Source organism: Prionailurus viverrinus, chromosome B2 (genome assembly GCF_022837055.1).
Source record: "Prionailurus viverrinus isolate Anna chromosome B2, UM_Priviv_1.0, whole genome shotgun sequence".
Lineage (NCBI taxonomy): Eukaryota > Metazoa > Chordata > Mammalia > Carnivora > Felidae > Prionailurus > Prionailurus viverrinus.
The window spans coordinates 28,498,764-28,519,815 of NC_062565.1; the positions used below are offsets into that span (position 1 = coordinate 28,498,764).

A 21,052-nucleotide genomic window follows, 5' to 3' on the forward strand; every position below is an offset into this window, starting at 1 on the left:
AGACTGAAGGGCGGGGGCGGGGGCGGGGTCTGGTGGTCGCGCAGGCACCGCCTCTACCCGGCCGCAGCGCGTCTCTAGGCCAGGTCCCCCGAGATCGGGGTCACCAAAACTCCCGCAGACCTTTTCCCCTGGGGCGACTCGGGGGGCCTGTTACCAGTAGTCACCACCCTGCCTCGACTCCCTCGGTGAATCAGGTGCTAACCTTGGTCTTCGCGGCTCCCCTGCCTGGGTTTTCTGAGTGCGACAGATTTAGGCCCGGGTTGGGGGATTCCTATGGCCCTGCCCCACCCACGGAGACCGAGAAGGCTCACCCGGTGGGAAAAGGTGGGCTCAATGACTCATCTCTGGGATGACTTAACCTCCCTACCCTGGGGGAGCAGATGGCGGGATCTCAGACCTCTTACCATGGCTTTGGACGACTAGTGTGTGCCCATCTTCAGATTGTAAGCTGACTGTAGTAGGTGCATAGTTGTGTTAATATAATTGCTTCTGGAAAGCCCCTGTCCTTGCTATGCAACGTAGTAATGTCTGCATTATGATTCTGTCTAGAGTGGAACACTTTCTAAGCTGTAGCAGAATTGTTTTGAGAATTCTGTCACCCCTACTAAACTCTTAATTTTCTTTCCTGGGGATGAAATCCTTGAGGTAGAGGTTTCTCAGTTTTATTGGTATATCTTCAGCAATGCTCCGCACACAATAGGTGCTTAAATGTTTTTTAAATGAACATATGCATCAATCTAATATGGCCAGGCTCACCCCTGATGACCTCATTTAAGCTGCTCCTTCTTGCTCACAAAGTTACAGTCACACTGGCTTTCTGTGTGCCTCTTGAACTTGCCAGGCTGAACCTTGCACTCTATATGGACTGTGCCCCCTACACAGACCTAGCTCTTTGCAAAGCTGGCTCTGGTCTCAGCCTAAGTGTCACCTTCTCAAAGAGGCTTTTCCTGACCACCCAATCTAAAGTAGATCTTTCAAGTCACTGTCATATTACCTTATATTATTTTCTTCACAGCACTTAACATAATTGGACATTATCATATTTGTTTTCTTACATTTTATCTGTCTCACTAGAAAGCAGCTTCCAGATGAAAAGGTCTTGGTGTCATTCATTACTATAGTCATGTGGCCTGAGACAATACCTGGCACGAAATAGGGATTCCATAGATATTTGCTGAATAAATTAATGAATTCTAGGGGACTGAGAAGACAGCAGTTATATTCTGAGGGATGCTGATACTTTGAAAAGAACTTCCAGATTCCATCTGAGCCATTTCTCTCCTTATATTCCATATCTTCTGGGCAATAGCAGGGACCAGAACCCCACATGTAGGAAACCCCCACTCAGTGTACACCCAAACTGGCTCCCATAGGTTGGATAGAACCCAGATCAGGCATCATCCTTCCTAACCCTTGCTTCTGGAGTTTTCCTTCTCTACCACCTTCACCTCTCCTCTCCACCTTCTAGTCACTTGGAAGTCACTCCTATCCCTCTGCTCCTCACAATCGCTATTTTTACTGACTTCCTGCTCATCAATAACAAAGCATGGTTAACGGACTGCCTGGGGAATCCCAAGAACAACCTTTGTTCCTAAATCTCAGAGTGATCTTGGGCAAGATAATCAACTTTTCTGAACATTTTATTTCTCCTTAAAATGAGAGCATTTGACTGAATTTTTGAAGATACTATCTAGCAATAAATGAACTGCTTCTTTTTCCCTCTACTTTACTGATGTTGTTCCGGGAGTCAGATGAACTTTGAAGAACACAACCAGTTCATAAGTTGGTATTTTCCCATAAATGGAAGATCCATACCCAATTCTTCTTCTATAATCTATTTGGAATATTTCCTTTCTCTTATTCATTTCTTACAACCTCTCCTAGGCTCAGAACCTGCAATGATTATCTCCTAACAGTCAAAAAGGGTGCACTGCCCTAGATTCAGTGTGGCCCCACAAGATCCACATGCCCAGAACTCATTTCACAATTGCAAGTTTTTATTTTTGGTTAAATGAGAAAAGAGGAGGCCATTAACATCAGAAATCAGAAGAATCAGATTTTTAAAATATATTCTTGTGCATTTGTGAGGGGGGAGGGGAGACTATCTGCCCCATCCTACCATAGAACCTAACACTATTTCTCTTCATCAGCACACAATAATTAACAGTTTGTCATATCTTGCAAGTTTGGGGCTAAAGAAATGGAAAAGGGAAAGTCTTATCCAATTTGGCCACACATCCTGGTTTTCTCTCTTTTCATTTTCGTAGCAACACTTCAGAGATTTTCAGGTTCAGTTTTCATGCTGAACAGGTGACCTTCCCATTTCCAAGTGCCTTCCTGTCTTCTTTTATTCTTTATAGTTCCTGATTATAGAAAGAAGGGAAGATAGAAGACTCCTAGATGAAGCTGGCAAGTTTCACATCTAAAGTAGAAACTATTCATTTACATTCTCTCTCATAAAATTTTTAAGTCATCATAAGCCTAGAGGAATTTCATTCCATGTAAGATTTTTACTTCCACTTTCCTTCTTGTCATTTTCCTGTCTCTCAACACAATCAAAACCACAAATTTTGGTAATGACTCCAAATAAGTAAAGCCTTCACATGTGCACAAGAGAGGAGTAGTCTATTAAGCTGAGTCTGTACACATGTGGTGAAGGACAACCAGTTAATGGTGTTATTTAGTGAGTAATAACTGAACATTAAGGTAGTAGTACGCAAAAGCCCACAAGCAGAAGCTCGATCATTATAGTCAACCAAATCATTAGGAGTGTTACTGATATTTTCAGAGAATTGCGATAAACCTCTGCCCAAGTGAAAAGGAATTATGTAATCTTCCTTGGTCTTCCTTGGTCCAGACTTTCTCAACCTCAGCACTGCTGATATTTGGGGTTGGACTTTTTTTTTTTTTTTTTTTTTTTTTTTTTTTTTTTTGCTTGTGGGGCTATCCTGTGCATTGTAGGCTATTTAGGAATACCCCTGGTCTCTATTACTATGTCAGTAGCATTCCCTCAGTTGTGACAATCAGAAATATCTCTAGTCCTTGGAGAGCAAAAGGCACTTTCTGCCATTATCATCTGAATGATGGGGCCACAAGGATGAGATCTTTTAGAGATGAAATCTCTTTCTTTCTGTCACTCTTCCTCTCTCTCTCTCTTTCTCTCACTTTATAACAAGTTAAATCTATACTATTAGATAATGTTAATCCTCCACAGAATTCTTAGGCTATGCTGTAAAACAAGAACAATCTAAGAACAAGAAGTTGAGGTGAAGAACTAATATAACCAAAGCATTACTGAAAGTAAAAGCAAGCTAAGAAATTGTGGAGAGAAGAAAGATGGAGCCTAGGACTACTAAGCAAGAGCATAAAACATTTTCTTTGTTTCTCCAAAACTGTCCAGAAAGAGGGTACCCAGTTGACTGTTTGGGGTCAACCTCATCCTGACCATAAGGGTAGGCTCCTCAATGACTTCAACCTTTAAAAGGCCACCAATTTCCAGCCCTCCAAGTAGTCTTCTGATTATGAACTTGGTGTCCTCCTTCCCCTTATGAGGTTCGGAGAGCCCAGACCTCAGAGCACAAGCATTTGGTGAGATCAGGGAAGAACAGTTAGAAGAATGGGCATGCAGGTAGGTAAGCAGGGCAGAGAGATGGGGTTGGAGAATATGGGAGGAGGCCAGTGGAGAGATGCTATCAGACATAGTTGGGAGCCAATAAAGTCTGCTACATGTAGAGTTCTTGGGAGGGGTGGCAGAGGTAAGGCCAGTGTTGGAGGAATGGGGTTATCAAGGAGTTTATAGAGTGGACTATCAGGCAAAGGAGGAAATAAGAGCCCTGGTTCCTAAAAATCAAGTAGAAGGTGACACTATTGTCAGCTTACAAGTCATAACATGGATGCATGTGTATTGTGAGTACACCTAACTTCCAAAATTCTAAGCTTCATGAGGGCAGGGACTTGTTGTCATCAATCTTTGTATCTAGTACCTATAATAGCTCCTAGTATGTGGGGAAACTGTCAGATTTTTTTTTAACTAAAGAGAGAAAACAGCTGGGACATTTTTGCATTTGTCATGTGAGGTTCAAGAATAATTCATTCTTTTATATGCTAGATACTCTATCAATACCTCATCTACCTGTTTTTCCTTTTTTAGAATAGTTTCCATGTGGGATAGCTCTTTGTACTCTGTACTCTTGTACTCTGTCGCTTGAGTTGCAGCCATAGCTGTAGTTGGTGGAGCCCAGTACTTTCTGTAGTTTTGCCCTTGATATCATGTTGTTCTTTGAGCTTTGATTAAGAAACCATTCCTGGTTTATGAATATCCATCTTTCAGGTTGGCTATGGTTATTTTCCTTGTGTGCAATTGACCTATGTTCTTCCCTATATCTGCCAAGAAAGGTCTATCTGAGACAACAAACAGGTTCTTTAAAATCTTCCATGGTCTAGGGGATCCTGGGTGTCTCAGTCAGTTAATCCAACTCTTGATTTCAGCTAAGGCCATGGCCTCACGGTTCATGAGATTAAGCCCCGCATATCAGGCTCTGTGCTAACAACATGGAGCTTACTTGGGATTCTCTCTCTCCCTCTCTCTGTGCCTCTTTCTCTCTCAAAATAAATAAACATTAAAAAATAATTTGCATGATTTAAAAAAGAAAGCTTTTTCATGGTTGATGATCCAAGCCCAAAGCTACTAAAATCTGAACTACAAATGTCTTTTTAGATTCACTAGAATATTCATCTTTTTAATTTGCCTGACAGTACTGGTATAAAATATAGCTTGGGCCTTGCTTTCTTACCCTAACTCACCTGGGCATGAAGAGATACACCAGGAGCTCTGACCAGTTACCTTCTATATAGTACTATGTTAATGGATTCTAAATCTTCATAAAACCTGATTCAAAATGACCACATACCCTTATATCTAGTGGGGAGTGGGATGGTCCCTAAATGTCGCTGGTCAGAGTTTCCATCTGTCCACATTTATGACACCTGCATGGGCAGCCACCCTCTTAAAGGCACACTTCTGCTTCTTAATATGCCTGCAGGGCCCTAGGGCAGCCCGGAAGTGAAGATATAAAGGAAGATGGCAAGGGAAGCCCCAGCTCTGAGGAATGATTGGGCAAGAGCAGCCCTCCTTAGCAAACATAACATCCATCTGCTAAATGTTCCTTTAGAGTTTTTCTCCAGTGAAAAGCTGTGTGTTGGTAAGTTTTGTTTGTTTTTTACCCTTTTGTGTGAAACATAAATTGAACTATATCTGAAGATACTTAAAATGTCTGGGTAGGGGGCTGGAGAGAGGAGGGGGTTTCCTCAGAGAATGGAATGTCCCAAAAGAAATTTCACTTATCATGAGAGGGGAAGTCCATTTCATATGACATAATGGTGTCATTATTTAACACTCTATTGGATTTTACATTAGATAATATTGATCATTATTTTGATTAGTCATTCATCATTAAAACCCTATGAATTATGAGAAAACCGTCATACATAAAGAGCTGCTCAGGCTAGACTACAGACCAGGATTATCTTCTTTCTTATCCACACCAAAGTGAAGATGTTTTCTCACTGAGAACCTGTTCTCCAGGAGACTACCTTCCTCTTCACCATCCAAACTACCCCCAACCCCCAGCCAAGAAGATCTCACCTAGAGCCACATTGTGTTATTCAAAGACCATTACTTTTCAAGTGCTGGTCACACCTGTGTGCCTTTTCTATGCAGGGTTTCAACTTCAGATCTGTGCAAATGACTAACACAAGAACCACAGCTGCAGAGAAGTTCAAGCTGTCATAGCATGGGGAACATTCAGTTCAGAGGAAGTTAAGGTATATTTCTCTTTGACTACTCATACATCCAGTAACCCCTAAAAAGGGCAAGAAAGTCAAAGGCAAAGCGACCCCTGCTTCACTGATACACAACTTGCATACTGTACATACTAGAACAAGGTCACAATCTGAAAACATTTATATTTGGCTTTATAATGACATCAGTTCATTCCCTATTCTGCTCCAAAATCTAAGGAAGTGCTTATTTTACCTCTCTTGTAATTAAAGGGTCCGTGATGGTGCTTTTTCCCTATTAAAGGCATAGTTCATCTCGAAGGTGATATGAAATTGGTCTCTACTTTGTGACTTTTAAATGGCAGTTCCTCTTTCTGCTTCGTAAGGTTTTTGTGGGCAGCCTAACAGGTGGACAAGTACAGTGATGGGTAGAAAGATAGCTAGATAACTGATATATAAGACAGTGTGATATGTGGATATTTTCTTTGTTTAATATGAAATTTATTGTCAAATTGGTTTCCATACAACACCCAGTGCTCATCCCAACAGGTGCCCTCCTCCATGCCCATCACCCACTTTCCCCTCCCTCCCACCTCCCCCATCAACCCTCAGTTTATTCTCAGTCTTTAAGAGTCTCTTATGGTTTGGCTCCTTCCCTCTCTGTAACTTTTTTTTCCCCCTTCGCCTCCACCATGGTCTTCTGTTAAGTTTCTCAAGATCCACAGAAGAGTGAAAATATATGGTATCTGTCTTTCTCTGTATGACTTATTTCACTTAGCATAACACTTTCCAGTTCCATCTGTGTTGCTACAAAAGGCCATATTTCATTCTTTCTCATTGCCAAGTAGTATTCCATTGTGTGTATAAACCACAGTTTCTTTCTCCATTCATCAGTTGATGGACATTTAGGCTCTTTCCATAATTTGGCTATTGTTGAAAGTGCTGCTATAAACATTGGGGTACAAGTGCCCCTATGCATCAGCACTCCTGTATCCCTTGGGTAAATTCCTAGCAGTGCTATTGCTGGGTCATAGGGTAGATTTTTTTAATTTTTTGAGGAACCTCCACACTGTTGTCCAGAGCAGCTGCACCAGTGTGTATTCCCACCAACAGTGCAAGAGGGTTCTGATTTCTCCACATCCTCTCCAGCATCCATAGTCTCCTAATTTGTTCATTTTAGCCACTCTGACTGGCATGAGGCTATATCTCAGTGTGGTGTTGATTTGTATTTCCCTGATGAGGAGTGACATTGAGCATCTTTTCATGTGCCTGTTGGCCATCTGGATGTCTTCTTTAGAGAAGTGTCTATTCATGTCTCCTTCCCACTTCCTCACTGGATTATTTGTTTCAGGTGTGGAGTTTGGTGAGTTCTTTATAGATTTTGGATACTAGCCCTTTGTCCGATATGCCATTTGCAAATATCTTTTCCCATTCCATCAGTTGCCTTTTAGTTTTGTTGATTGTCTCCTTTGCAGTGCAGAAGCTTTTTATCTTCATGATGTCCCAATAGTTCATTTTTGCTTTTAATTCCCTTGCCTTTGGAGATGTGTCAAGTAAGAAATTGCTGTGGCTGAGGTCAGAGAGGTTTTTTTCCTGCTTTCTCCTCTAGGGTTTTGATGGTTTCCTGTCTCACATTCAGGTCCTTTATCCATTTTGAGTTATTTTTGTGAATGGTGTGAGAAAGTGGTCTAGTTCCATTCTTCTGCATGTTGCTGTCCAGTTCTCCCAGCACCATTTGTTAAAGAGACTGTCTTTTTTCCATTGGATATTCTTTCCTGCTTTGTTAAAGATTAGTTGGCCATACTTTTGTGGGCCCAATTCTGGAGTGTCTTCTATTCCACTGGTCTATGTGTCTGTTTTTGTGCCAATACCATGCTGTCTTGATGATTACAGCTTTGTAGTAGAGGCTAACGTCTGGGATTGTGATGCCTCCTACTTTGGTTTTCTTCTTCAATATTGCTTTGGCTATTTGGGGTCTTTTCTGGTTCCATACAAATTTTAGGATTGCTTGTTCTAGTTTCGAGAAGAATGCTGGTGCAATTTTGATTGGGATTGCATTGAATGTGTAGATTGCCTAAGTACCCACACACTTCCAAAACTCAAACAGGAAGAAATAGAAAATTTGAACAGACCCATAACCAGTGAAGAAATTGAATCAGTTATCAAAAATCTCCCAACAAATAAGAGTCCAGGAACAGATGGCTTCCCTGGGGAATTCTACCAGATATTTAAAGCAGAGATAATACCTATCTTTTTCAAGCTGTTCCAAAAAATAGAAAGGAAAGGAAACTTCCAGACCCATTCTGTGAAGCCAACATTACTTTGATTCCCAAACCAGACGGAGACTCAGAAAAAAAGAAAACTACAGGCCAATATCCCTGATGAATATGGATGCAAAAATTCTCACCAAGATACTAGCAAATCGAATTCAACAGCATATAAAAAGAATTATTCACCATGATCAAGTGGGATTCATTCCTGGGCTGCAGGGCTGGTTCAATATTTGCCAATCAATCAATGTGATACATCACATTAATAAAAGATAAGATCCATATGATTCTGTCAGTCCATGCAGAAAAAGCATTTGACAAAATTCAACATCCTTTCTTAATTAAAACCCTCAAGAAAGTTGGGATAGAAGTAACATACTTAAACATCATAACAGCCATTTATGAAAAGCCCACAGCTAATATCATCCTCAATGGGGAAAAACTGAGAGCTTTCCCCGTGAGATCAGGAACACGACAGGGATGTCCACTCTCACCGATGTTGTTTAACATAGTGTTGGAAGTGCTAGCATCAGCATTCAGACAACAAAAGGAAATCAAAGGCATCCAAGTTGGCAAAGATGAAGTCAAACTTTCACTTTTTGCAGATGACATGATACTATACATGGAAACCCAACAGACTCCACCAAAAGTCTGCTAGTACTGATACATGAATTCAGCAAAATCTCAGGATACAAAATCAATGTACAGAAATCAGTTGCATTCTTATACACTAATAATGAAGCAACAGAAAGGCAAATAAAGAAACTTAACCCATTCACAATTGCACCAAGAATCATGAAATACCTAGGAATAAACCTAACCAAAGATGTAAAAGATCTGTATGCTGAAAGTATAGAAAGCTTATGAAGGAAATTGAAGAAGATACAAAGAAATGGAAAAACATTGCATGCTCATGGATTGGAAGAATAAATATTGTTATGTGGATATTTTCAATATATCCTCACTGCAAAATTTTTAAGATATTGCCAATTTAAAATGAACTTTTGCTTTTAAAATCTGTTTTTGTTCAAGTCATAATAACCAAGCAAATGGGGAGGACGCTCTCCTCATTGTGGTTATTTTATTCAAATCATGGTATGAACCCTCTTTTTGGATAAAAGTATGTTTGTGGGTTTTTCTTTTCTTGAGTAATAGCAACTCTAGAACTTCAGGATGAGTCTAAGTGTTGATTCTAATTGCCAGAATTGCATAGCTGTCTGTCTTAGGGCTTCAGAGATAAAATGTCTAATTAACTGATTGCAGAACTACCTTGAAACAGACCATGCTTGCTTCCAGTTATTAAATGTACTCGTTTTGTGGACTTAATATAATAATCCCTTAGCCCTCTTTACCTATTTCCTAAAGAAATATATGGTTTTTGTTTGCATTAGTCACTTTCTGTTCTTTTTAAATTTGTAGAATTTCTTATTTCTAATATATTTAGTCATCACATAAAAAAAGGGGAAAATTTGGTTCTCTGAGTAGGTATAAAGCATCTGTCATGTGAGGTGACCCAGCTTGTCCCAGCTTCCCCAGGATTTTGCTGCTTTTAAGACTGAAAGTCTTGTGTCCCCAAAAGCCCTTTAAGTCCTGGGCAACCCAGAACAGCCAGTTACCCTACAGCTATGATGTATTTCAGGGAAATATGAATTCATTTGAAATGAGAACAAATACTTATCATTTAAGCATCTTCTTCTTTATTTAAAAATAGTCTATGTGTTTTATGTTGAAAAGGAGTAGCTGCCTCCCATCACTAAGCAGGGCCAGGCTGTTTTTAGCTCTGAAAGCTGCACAAAAGGCAAGAACTGGGATTTCCTAAAGGTTTGTAATGGGCAATTGATACTTTCCAGAGGGAAATATTGGCTGAAGAGAAGCCAATGTTAGTATTTCTCCCTGGAGAAAAATATATTTTTATTTTTCCCCAAATAAGTCAAGAGTTGTGTTAGGTTCCATTTGAATATTTTCCTAGAAACTATTTCAGAATAACTATGAGAGCCTAATATATTTTCCTTATGATATTAAATTGAAGATATCACAATGCTTGAAAGAATGAGTAATTATTTCAAAGGAAACAGACAGTCTTATAAAAGTGGTTATATTTTCATAAAGTGGAGGGTTTGGATACATAAATCTATTAACGAATCATCTTCTTCCACTTCTTAAATCCCCTCACTTCCTACTGTCCCTGAGTCCAATTAATGCTCTCCAGGTAACATGGTCTTGGATGTCCTCATGCACGTTCCCCATCCAAGAATTGAGGTGGCTTATTTATTTATTCAACCAACATTTATTGAAAACTTATATACTAGGCATTGTGTTAGATGCTCAGGATACAGAAATATAAACAAAACTTCCCCACACTTCAATGTTTTTTTAATGTTTATTTAATTTTGAGACAGAGAGAGAGCATGAGCAAGGAAGGGACAGAGAGAGAGGGAGACACAGAATTGGAAGCAGGCTGCAGGCTCTGAGATGTCAGCACAGAACCCGACACAGGGCTTGAACTCACAAGCTGTGAGATCATGACCTGAGCCAAAGTCGGATGCTTAACTGACTGAGCCACCCAGGCACCCCAAAACTGCCCTCATGCTTAACTCACATTTATTTACTAAGCCCATGGGAAAGGTCTTACATGTAAATAATTTCCATGTAATGTGGTATAATTGAGTTTGTAAAATTTGCTTTGGGACCTTACAGAAAGGACTGATGGCACTGTCTTAGCTGGCTCTTACATTTCCTTATTTCTGGTATGCAGGTTCTTTACAAATACATACATTCATGCATGTTTCAAGCACAAGGATTTTGGTTATTTAGAGCCAGTAATATAAGATTGACCTGTCTTAATGCCACATTCTGAAATTCTTGGTTCATAAGGTGTCATTTCCAAAAGTGTGATATTATAGGAAGTGATGCATATGCTTTATGTCTAAACATAATAAGGGCGGTGTCAAAATGTGCTCTTCCTTCGAAGACAAACTGATTATAGTGGCTTCCCACCTCTCACCAATTCCCACCTTCTCACCTTGTCCTTTATCATATTCTTACAGGTAACATCTTTAAGGGAAGACTTTGAACTTCATAGAATTTGCAAATAAATAAAAGCAGCTTAATTATAATATATATATATATTTACATACATACATACATAAATACAGGTATATAGGTTTGGGAAATATTCAGCCTTGTGAAGGGAAGCCTTTTTTCCTATACGTTTTGAGGAAAACCTGGCCTCAAGAGATAGACGGTTGACAATGAGCCAAATCAGCAAATCATAGTTGGTATATACTAAAGAAAATTGAATTGTAGAACTCAAAGGGCCTTTGAATATCATCAGATTCTAGTCTAAGACATTTGGCAACTCAGGTATCAAAACATTAAATCATTTTCTTAGGGCTACACAGATAAGCAGTAGCAGAAATTATTTGCTGTTCCAGGTTCCCCTCTCATTACCCAGGCCCCTCCTCTGGGATACCCTAACCTTCCCACTACCTAGAAACTAGATTTACCCATGGTACCCTAAACTTAAAGACTTTAGGACTTTAAACCCTGCTCCTACTCCGAGCTGCTTATGCAATTTCTACAATACCATATAGGATATTATGAACCAATATAACGATATTATGAACATCCACCCCTTAGAGGCTTGATGAGATTCCAGCTGAAGACAAAGAGAGTAACAACTGCTTTGTGTGAGCAGTAGCACAAAGGCTGGCATCTGGAAAGTGGGTGGCAGTTAGGGGCATAGTAGGAGAATGAGAAATTGAAGGTAGGTTAAGGTTGAGTTGGATGCCTTAAATGAATAGTACATCTCTCTGAGAATCATTTATTAGGAAGATTAATCTGTCATTAGTTCTGAAGATGGAACAGAGGTCCACTAGGAAGCTGTTTTCATAGTCTAGAGATGTATTAGGGTTCTATAAATGTAATGCTGGAAAGAGAGTGATGGTGGGGGAGGGGGAAATGAGTCATTAGTCAGTGACTAATTGTACAACAAACATTTAGCACCTACTATACACCATATACCAGACTAGGCCCTAAATATATAAAAATGAAAATACACATATTTTACCCCCAAGGAATTTGCAGTTCCATAGGGCACATGGACGAGGAATTGGACAGTTGCCACATAATGTGCTAGGTATTGGGAGCAGGAGAGGCAAGTTGATAAGGAGATCCACAGGGAAGGCACTACAATAGTATCTCAGCAAGAAATGGAATCCAGTCAGATTGTGCAAGTAACTGCAATGAAGAATTTCTTAGTGAAAGGTTTCAAGGTTAACAGAACCCAAGATAACTGCTAAGGTAGCAGGAGACCAGTACAGTGGGAAGCTGTTGTAATCCCTAGGCCTGAATTAAGGAAAGGAAGACTAGATTGATTGGAGCCTACTAGAAGCTGAAGCCATGGAAGGAGGTTGACAAAGGCCCCTTGACTGGAGCTGTAGTTGAGGAGTTTTATGAGTTAAATTGTGTTCTCCAAAATTCATATGTTGATGGCCTAACTCCCCAGTACCTCAGAATGTGACTGCACTTGGAGAGAGGATCTTTACAGAGGTAATTAAGGTAAAATGAGGTCATTGAGGTGGCCCTAATCTGAGTGGTGTCCTTAAAAGAAGAGAATATTAGGATACAGACACACAGAAGACCTAATAAGGACACAGGGAGAAGGTGGCATCTACAAGTGCAGGAGAGCGGCCTCACAAAGAACCGAACTTGCTGACACCTTGGTCTCGGACTTTCAGCCTCCAGAACTGTGAGACAATAAGTTTCTGTTGTTTAAAGAAATAAGAGATGTTTTTGGCCCATTCTGTAGTACTTTGTTACAGCTGCAGCCCTAGCAAACTAATACAGAGAAGGAAACAGCAATTGCTAGAAACATAACTCAATCAGTAAGCCCATGGGGAAGAGACATCCTGGCCTTGCTCTCCAACTGCTAGTTGATCTCACTTAAAAGTCAAACCCTCATGGAAGCCAGAAAAGGTGCCCAAGAGATGTGTTCCATATGTACAGTCTCCCAGGGCACTTGTAAGAAAGAGAATGGTAAGATCTGGAGACACAAATAGAAATAATCAGTAAAGACATTTAATTAAGTCTTGAGAAATCAAGAAAGGTGACCTAGTGGAGGTGACTCAAACTAAGTCTGGAATAACAAGTGAGTTAATATTAATAAAGCAATTAGAATTCTTGTTGGCCCATAGTAATAGATATATGTTACTGTAGTTATTGTTTTCACCACCAGATTTCTTAAATTTACTGTTTCTACTTCCTCCTAGCAATTCTGGAAGTTTGGTGTTATTCTTCTCTTTTTATAGATAAGAAAATTAGGCTCAAAGAAATTTAAAAAATGGCTAAAGCCAGCTTTCACACTTAGGCCTGCCTTAGTCTACCACTGGGAAGTGGCAAGCATGGAGAATATGTGTGTGGTGTGGGATCCCAGGGAATGCCAAAAGCTGAGGATGGAGCAGAAACATTAAAGAAAACTCTCTAGGACCTGAGATTCCACCCTAAGCACAATGTAATATCAGAGGAATTTGAAGCCAGTGGTGTACTGAAGATAACCAAAACCCAAATTCAACTCAACTCGTGACCAGATTGATTCAACTTTCTGAATTAAATACTTTGAAGAGTCATCCCATTTCTAGGGATAGATACTATATGTCTGAGTGTATATACAAAAGAATTGAAAGTATGCACTCGAACTTGTACCCCAATGTTTATTGCAGCATTATTCACAACAGCCCAAACATAGAACAACTCAAATGAAATCAAAGATGAATAGAGTTGGGCACCTGGGTGACTCAGTTGGTTAAACGTCCAGCTTCAGCTCAGGTCATGATCTCATGGGTCGTGAGTTCATGCCCCGCATCAGGCTCAATGCTGACAGCTCAGAACCTGGAGCCTGCTTCGGATTCTGTGTCTCCCTCTCTCTCTGCTCCTTCCCAGCTTGCAACCTGTTTCTCTCTCTCTCTCTCTCTCTCTCTCTCTCTCTCTCTCTCTCTCTCAAAAATAAATAAACATTAAAAAAAGTAGGAAAACAAAGATGAATACAGAGACAAACTGTAGTCTATACATACAATGGGATATTGTTCAACCTTAAAAGGAAGGCAATTTTCATACAAGGATGAACCTTAAAAACATTATACTAAGTAAAATAAACCAGAAAATAAGTATAAATGCTGTGTGATTCCATGTATAAAAGGTATCTAGAATAGGCAAATTCATAGAGATAGTATAATAAAGGTTACCAGGGCTGGGAGCAGGAAGTAAGAGGGAGTTACTGTTTGGGAATGATAAAAAGTTATGGAAATGGGTTGGGTGAGGAAGATGGCAGTGGAGTAGAAGAACCCTAGTCTCACCTTGTCCCATGAACACAACTAGATAACAATCATATCATCCTAAATACCACAGAAATAGACCTGAAGACTGAAAAAACAAATTCCACAGCTAAAGGGAGAGTAGAGACTACAGTGAAGAAGGTAAGAAGTGTGGATATGTCATTTATGGGAGAAATGGGTCACAGGTGCTAGGGAGGGGAGGGAGGCATGGTCACAGAGTAGGGAGAGAGAGAGAGAGAGAGAGAGAGAGAGAGAGAGAGAGAGAGAGAGAGGAATACACGGGAATATACAAAGATAATGTTTCCCCAAACCCATTGACTTGGGAAATGAGAGAGGATGAATTCTGAGAGTTCTTGCAACCAGAGGGTCTTAAAGCAAGGAGTTTTAAAGGTCAAAAAGCTTGGCTGGGATAGAGCCTAGAGGGCATTATGCTACTACTGGAGAGAAGGCAGGAAAACAACCCAGGGGCAGACAGTGTGGAAATAGAGATCTGAAGAACACGTTGGACACATAATGGGGAGATTATTCACTCTTCTCAGAGCATGTCCCTGAGAGGCTGAGTTCACTAAGATACCTCTCTGAGAACAAAAAGAGCTGGCTGGTGCCATTTTATTTCCATGCCCCTCAGCGTAAACATAGTGTCACCTGTGGGAAGCAGCACACACCAACACTATATGCCTAACTTGCATACACTAGGCCCCAACCCCCTGTGCCCTGGTGGGATTGCTCTTCTCAGTCAAGGTAGCCTTAATCTCAGGAGGGTGGGCTCCTTCCCCAGAAGACCAGCACAAACCCTAGCCCACATCATGTCTCCCAACCAGAGAGTTCTGCAGGGCCTCAGTTCTGGTGGAAGTAGTGTCAGGTCTCATTTCACAAGCATACCAGAGTACACCTGGTTAAAACTCATCACATTCAGCCAAGGACCAAACATTGCTCATAGCAGGCAAGAGAACCTCTGCATATGACTGGCTTGAAGGATATAGCAGCAAAAACCCAACAACAGAGTGCACACAGCATATACCAGAGACACTCCCTGAAGAACCAAGCCCTGGGTGCTACATGGCATTGTCTTTGTAAGACCATTATACTCAGAATCAGGAGACATAACTAATTTTGTAACACTAAGAAGGTAGAGACTTAGACAAAATGCAATGACATTTATCCCAATGTGGCATTTATCCCAAATGAAAGAATGAGATAAGGCCACAGTCATAGATCTAAGCAAAGCACATAAGTAACAAGCCTGATGGAGAATTTAAAACAACAATCATAAGAATACTCACTGGGCTTAAGAAAAGTATAGAAGACATCAGGGAGACCATTACCACAGGGATAAAGGAATTGAAAAAGAATCAATCAGAGATGAAGAATGAAATAAATGAGACTGGAAACAGTCTTGATGCAATGAAAAGAAAAAAATGAAAGGACCAAAAGAATGAGTTAGTGACCTAGAATACAAAATAATGGAAAGTAATGAAGCTGAACAGAAGAGAGAAAGAATAATTATGAAACACGAGAATAGAATTAGGGAACTCAGTGACTCCAACAAACATAATAACATTCATATGATAGAAGACCCAGAAGAAGAAGAGAGAAAAGAGGCAGAAAATTTATTTGAAGAAATAATAGTTGAAAACTTCCCTAATCTGGGGAAGAAAACAGACATCCAGATCGAGGAGCCACAGAGAACTCCTACCAAAATCAGCAAAAGCAGGCCAACATCAAGATATATTGTAATTAAATTTGCAAAGTAGATTTTCCCCAACAAAATAAAAGAAAAATTAAAGGATATTGTGACCACTGGACCAGCTCTGCATGAAATTTTAAGGAGGATTCTTTGAGTAGAAAGACCAAAAGTGACAAAGACAATAAAAGATCAGAGAAATCTCCAGAAACAAGAAAATAAATAATACAATAGCAATACATATCTACCAATAATTACTTTGAATGTGAAAGGACTAAATGCCCTAATCAAAATACATAGGATGATAGAATGGATTTAAAAAAAACCACCCATCTATATGCTGCCTACAAGAAAATCATTTTAGACCTAAGGACATCAGCAGATTGAAAGTGAGGGATGCCCCAGTAGCAATACTTATATCAGACAAACTAGACTTTAAAACATAGACAATAACACTAGACGGAAGACACTATATAATCATAAAGGAGACAATACAACAAGAAAATATAACAATTGTAAATATTTATGCACCCAGCTTGAAAGCACCCAAATATATAAAACAACTAATAACAAACATAAAGGAACAAACTGATAATACAATAATAGTAGGGGACTTACTATAGGCATCAGTGGATAGATGATCTAAACAGAAACAATGGAACAAGGAACAATGGCTTTGAATGACACACTGGACCAGATGGAGTTAACAGATAGACTCAGAACATTCCACTTTAAATCAGCGGAATTCATATTCTTTTCATGTGCACATGGAATATTCTCCAGAATAGATCACATATTAAGTCACAAAACAGGTCTCAGTGAATACAAAAAGTTTGAAATCATACCAGGCACCATTTCTGACCACAATGCTATGAAACTAGAAATGACCTTAGGAAAAAATCTGGAAAGACCACAAATACAAGGTAGTTAAACGTGTTCCTAAGCAATGAATGGGTCAACCAGGACATCAAAGAAGAAATTTTAAAAAATACATGGAAACAAATGACAATAATAAAAAACAATGGTCCAAAACTTTGGGAATGCAGCAAAAGCAATCCCAAGAGGGAAGTATGTAATGATATGAGCCTACCTCAAGAAGCAAGAAAAACCTTAAATAAACAACCTGATCTTACAACTGAAAGAGCTAGAAAAAACAAAAAACAAAGCCTAAAGTCAGCATAAAATGGGAATGAATAAAGATTAGAGCAGAAATAAATGATATAGAAACTAAAACACACACACACACACACACACACACACACACACACACAAACAACCCCCCCCAACCAACACATACACACAACAGATCAATGAAACAAACCAGAAACTGATTCTTTAAAAAAAACTGATAAACCAGACTTAACAAAAAGAAAAGAAAAAGGACCCAGATAAATAAAATCACAAATGAGAGAGGGGAAATAACAACCAACACCATAGAAATGCAAACAATTATACGAGAATATTATTAAAAACTGTACTTCAACAAATTGGACAGTCTGGAAGAAATGGAAAAATTCCTAAAAAATATAAACTACCAAAACTGAAACAGAAAGAAATAGAAAACTTTAACAGACTGGTAAATAACCTGCAATGACATTGAATCAGTGATCAAAAAACTCCAACAAACAAAAGCCCAGGACCAGATGGCATCACAGATATATTCTACTAAATATTTAAAGAAGATAAAACACCTATTTTTCTCAAACTGTACCCAAAAATAGAAATGGAAGGAAAGCTTCCAAATTCATTCTATGAGGACACAATTATCCTGACACCAAAACCAGATAAAGGCCCCACCAAAAAAACAACTATGGGCCAATATCCCTGATGAACATGGATGCGAGAATCCTCGATAAAATACTAGCAAATCAAATCCAACAGTAGATTAAAAAAATTATTCATCACAATCAAGTGGGATTTATTCCACAGTTGCAAGAATGGTTCAGTAATCACAATCAATCAAAGTGATACAGCACATTAATAAAAGAAAGGATAAGAACCATATGATCATTTCAATAGATGCAGAAAAAGCATTTGATAAAGTAAAACATCCACTCATGATAAAAACCCTCAACAAAATACATTTAGAGGAAACACATCTCAATATAATAAAGGCCATATACAAAACCCCACATCTAATATCATCCTCAATGGAGAAAAACAGCTTTTCCTGTATGGTCAGGAATAAGACAGAGATGCCACTGTCACCAGTGTTACTTGACAGAGTACTGAAAGTCCTACTGACAGCAATCAGGCAACAAAAAGAAACCAAAGACATCCAAATCAGAGACATCAAATCCAATAAAAGACATCAAACTTTCACTATTTGTAGATGACATGATACTCTATAGAGAAAACCCAAAGACTCCACCAGAAAGTGCTAGAACTGATATAGAAATTCAGTAATGTCCCCAGCTTCAAAATCAATGTACAGAATTCTGTGGCGTTTTTATACACCAATAATAAAGCAACAGAAAGAGAAATTAAGAGATCAATCCCACTTACAATTGCACCAAAAACCATAAGATGCCTAGAAATAAACCTAACCAAAGAGGTAGAGATGTACTCTGAAAACTATAAATCACTGATAAAAGAAATAGAGATGTTCCATGCTCATGGAGCAGAACAAATATTGTTAAAATGTCTATACTACCCATAGCAACCTACACATTAAAAAAAGTCCCTATCAAAATATCAACAGGAGTTTTCTCAGTGCTAGAACAAACAATCCTAAAATTTGTGTGAAGCCACAAAAGATCCCAAGAACCCAAAACAACCTTGAAAAAGAAAAACGAAGCTGGTGGCATCACAATTCCAGACTTTAAGTTATATTACAAAGATAGAGTGATCAAAACAGTATGGTACTGGTGCAAAAATAGACACAGAGATCACTGGAACAGAATAAAAAACCCAGAAATGAATCCACAAATGAATCAAATAATCTTCACCAAGTCAAGAAATAATATCCAGTGGGAAAAAGACAGCCTCTTCAACAAATGGTGTTGGGAAAACTGGCAGCAACATGCAAAATGATGAAATTCGACGACTTCCTTTTACAACATACACAAAACCAAATTCCAAATGGATTAAAGACCTAAATATGAGATCTGAAACCATAAAAGTCCTAGAGGAGAACACAGGTGGTAATCTCTTTGACACCGTCCATAACAATTTCTTTCTAGATATGTCTCCTGAGGCAAGGGAAACGAAAGTAAAAACAAACTACTAGGACTTTATTAAAAGAAAAAGCTTCTGCACAGTGAAGGAAATAATCCAAAACAGAAAGTCAATCTACAGAATTGGAAAAGATAATTCCAAATGATATACCTGATAAAGGGTTAATATCCAAAATATATAAAGAACTTATAAAACTCAACGTTCAAAAAACCAAATAATCCAATTATAAAATGGCAGAAGACATGAATAGACATTTTTTCCAAAGACATATAAATGGCCAACAGACACATGAAAAGATTCTCAATACTACTCATCATCAGGGAAATACAAATCAAAACTACAATGAGATATTATCTCACACCTATAAGAATGGATAAAATCAACAACACAAGAAACAAGAGGTGTTGGTGAGGATATAGAGAAAGAAGAACTCTCTTGCACTGCAAAGTGGTGCAGCTACTCTGGAAAATAGTATAGAGGTTCTTCAAAAAGCTAAAGACAGACCTATCCTATGATTCAAATATATAAATATATATCTACACACACTCACAATGGAATATATATATATGTATATATATATATATATATATATATATATATTAGTGGAATGGAATATATACATATACACATGTATACATGTATATTCAATGTATACAATGTATACAATGGAATATATACATATATAATATACATATGCATACATATATATGTGTATATATATATTCCATTCCACTAGTATATATATGTATATATATATGTATATTCCATTTTGTGTATATGTGTGTGTGTGTATATATATATTTGTGTATGTATGTATATATGTATATATATGTATACACACATACACAAAATGGAATATATATATATATATATGTATATACTAGTAGAATGGAATATATATACACACATATACACAAAATGGAATGGGATATATATATATATATACACAAAATGGGATATTCAGTTATAATTCCATATACACAAAATTGAATATTAATTCAGTTATAATTCCATATACACAAACAGAATATTAATTCAGTTATAAAAATGAGATCTTGTCCCTTGTAAGGACATGGATGGAGCTAGAGAGTATTATGCTAAGCAAAATAATTCAGTCAGAGAAAGACAAAACCATATGATTTCTCTCATGTGAAATTTAAGAAACAAAACCAAATGAATATAGGGTTAAAAAGAGTGGAAAACCAGAAACAGACTCTTAACTTACTAGAGAACAAACTGATGGTTATCAGAGGGATGTGAGCAGGGGGGGATGGGCTAAATAGGCGGTGGGTATTAAGGAGGGCACTTGTTGTGGTAAGCACCATGTGTTGTATATAACTGTTTACTCCCTATATTGTAGACCTGAAACTAATGTTTATACAGCATGTTAATTTAACTGGAATTTAATAAAACCTTAAAAGCCAGTGTTATGTAAATGGACAGTGGTTTTGGTTGCACAACATTGTGAGTATATTTAACACTACTAAATTGTGCATTTAAATGTGGTTAAAATGACATATTGTATGTTATGCATATTTTACCACAAAATTTAAAATTGATAAATAACTTCAGAATACTCCAAGGCTTAGGTGGCTTCTCAGTTAGACATCCCAAACATTTAATGAATAAACAGTACTATCTTACACAGAATCCTCCAGAAAATAGAGAAAGAATATTCCTCAACACATTCTGTGAGGCCAGTATTGCCTTGGCATCACAACCAGAAAAGACAATATGAGAAAAGAAAACCACAGGCCAAATTTATCAGGAATCTAGGTGTGAAAATCCCAAACAAAATGTTAGCAAATCAA

At 38.4% G+C, this 21,052-nt stretch overlaps 1 protein-coding gene and 1 long non-coding RNA gene across 2 annotated transcripts in view; one reads left to right on the forward strand and one right to left on the reverse strand.

Annotated features, from left to right (window-relative positions):
- DUSP22 (dual specificity phosphatase 22) overlaps window positions 1–489 on the reverse strand; it is a 63,751-nt gene extending 63,262 nt beyond the window's left edge. The window contains exon 1 of the mRNA XM_047858939.1: window positions 405–489. Coding sequence (XP_047714895.1) covers window positions 405–407 — 3 coding nt within the window. The 5' untranslated portion in view covers window positions 408–489. The remainder of the gene's footprint in view (window positions 1–404) is intronic.
- LOC125165727 (uncharacterized) lies at window positions 53–6,045 on the forward strand. Its single transcript, XR_007152204.1, has 3 exons — window positions 53–194; window positions 5,043–5,201; window positions 5,720–6,045. It is a non-coding gene; the product is annotated as an uncharacterized LOC125165727 (long non-coding RNA).
- Window positions 6,046–21,052: the final 15,007 nt, after the last annotated feature.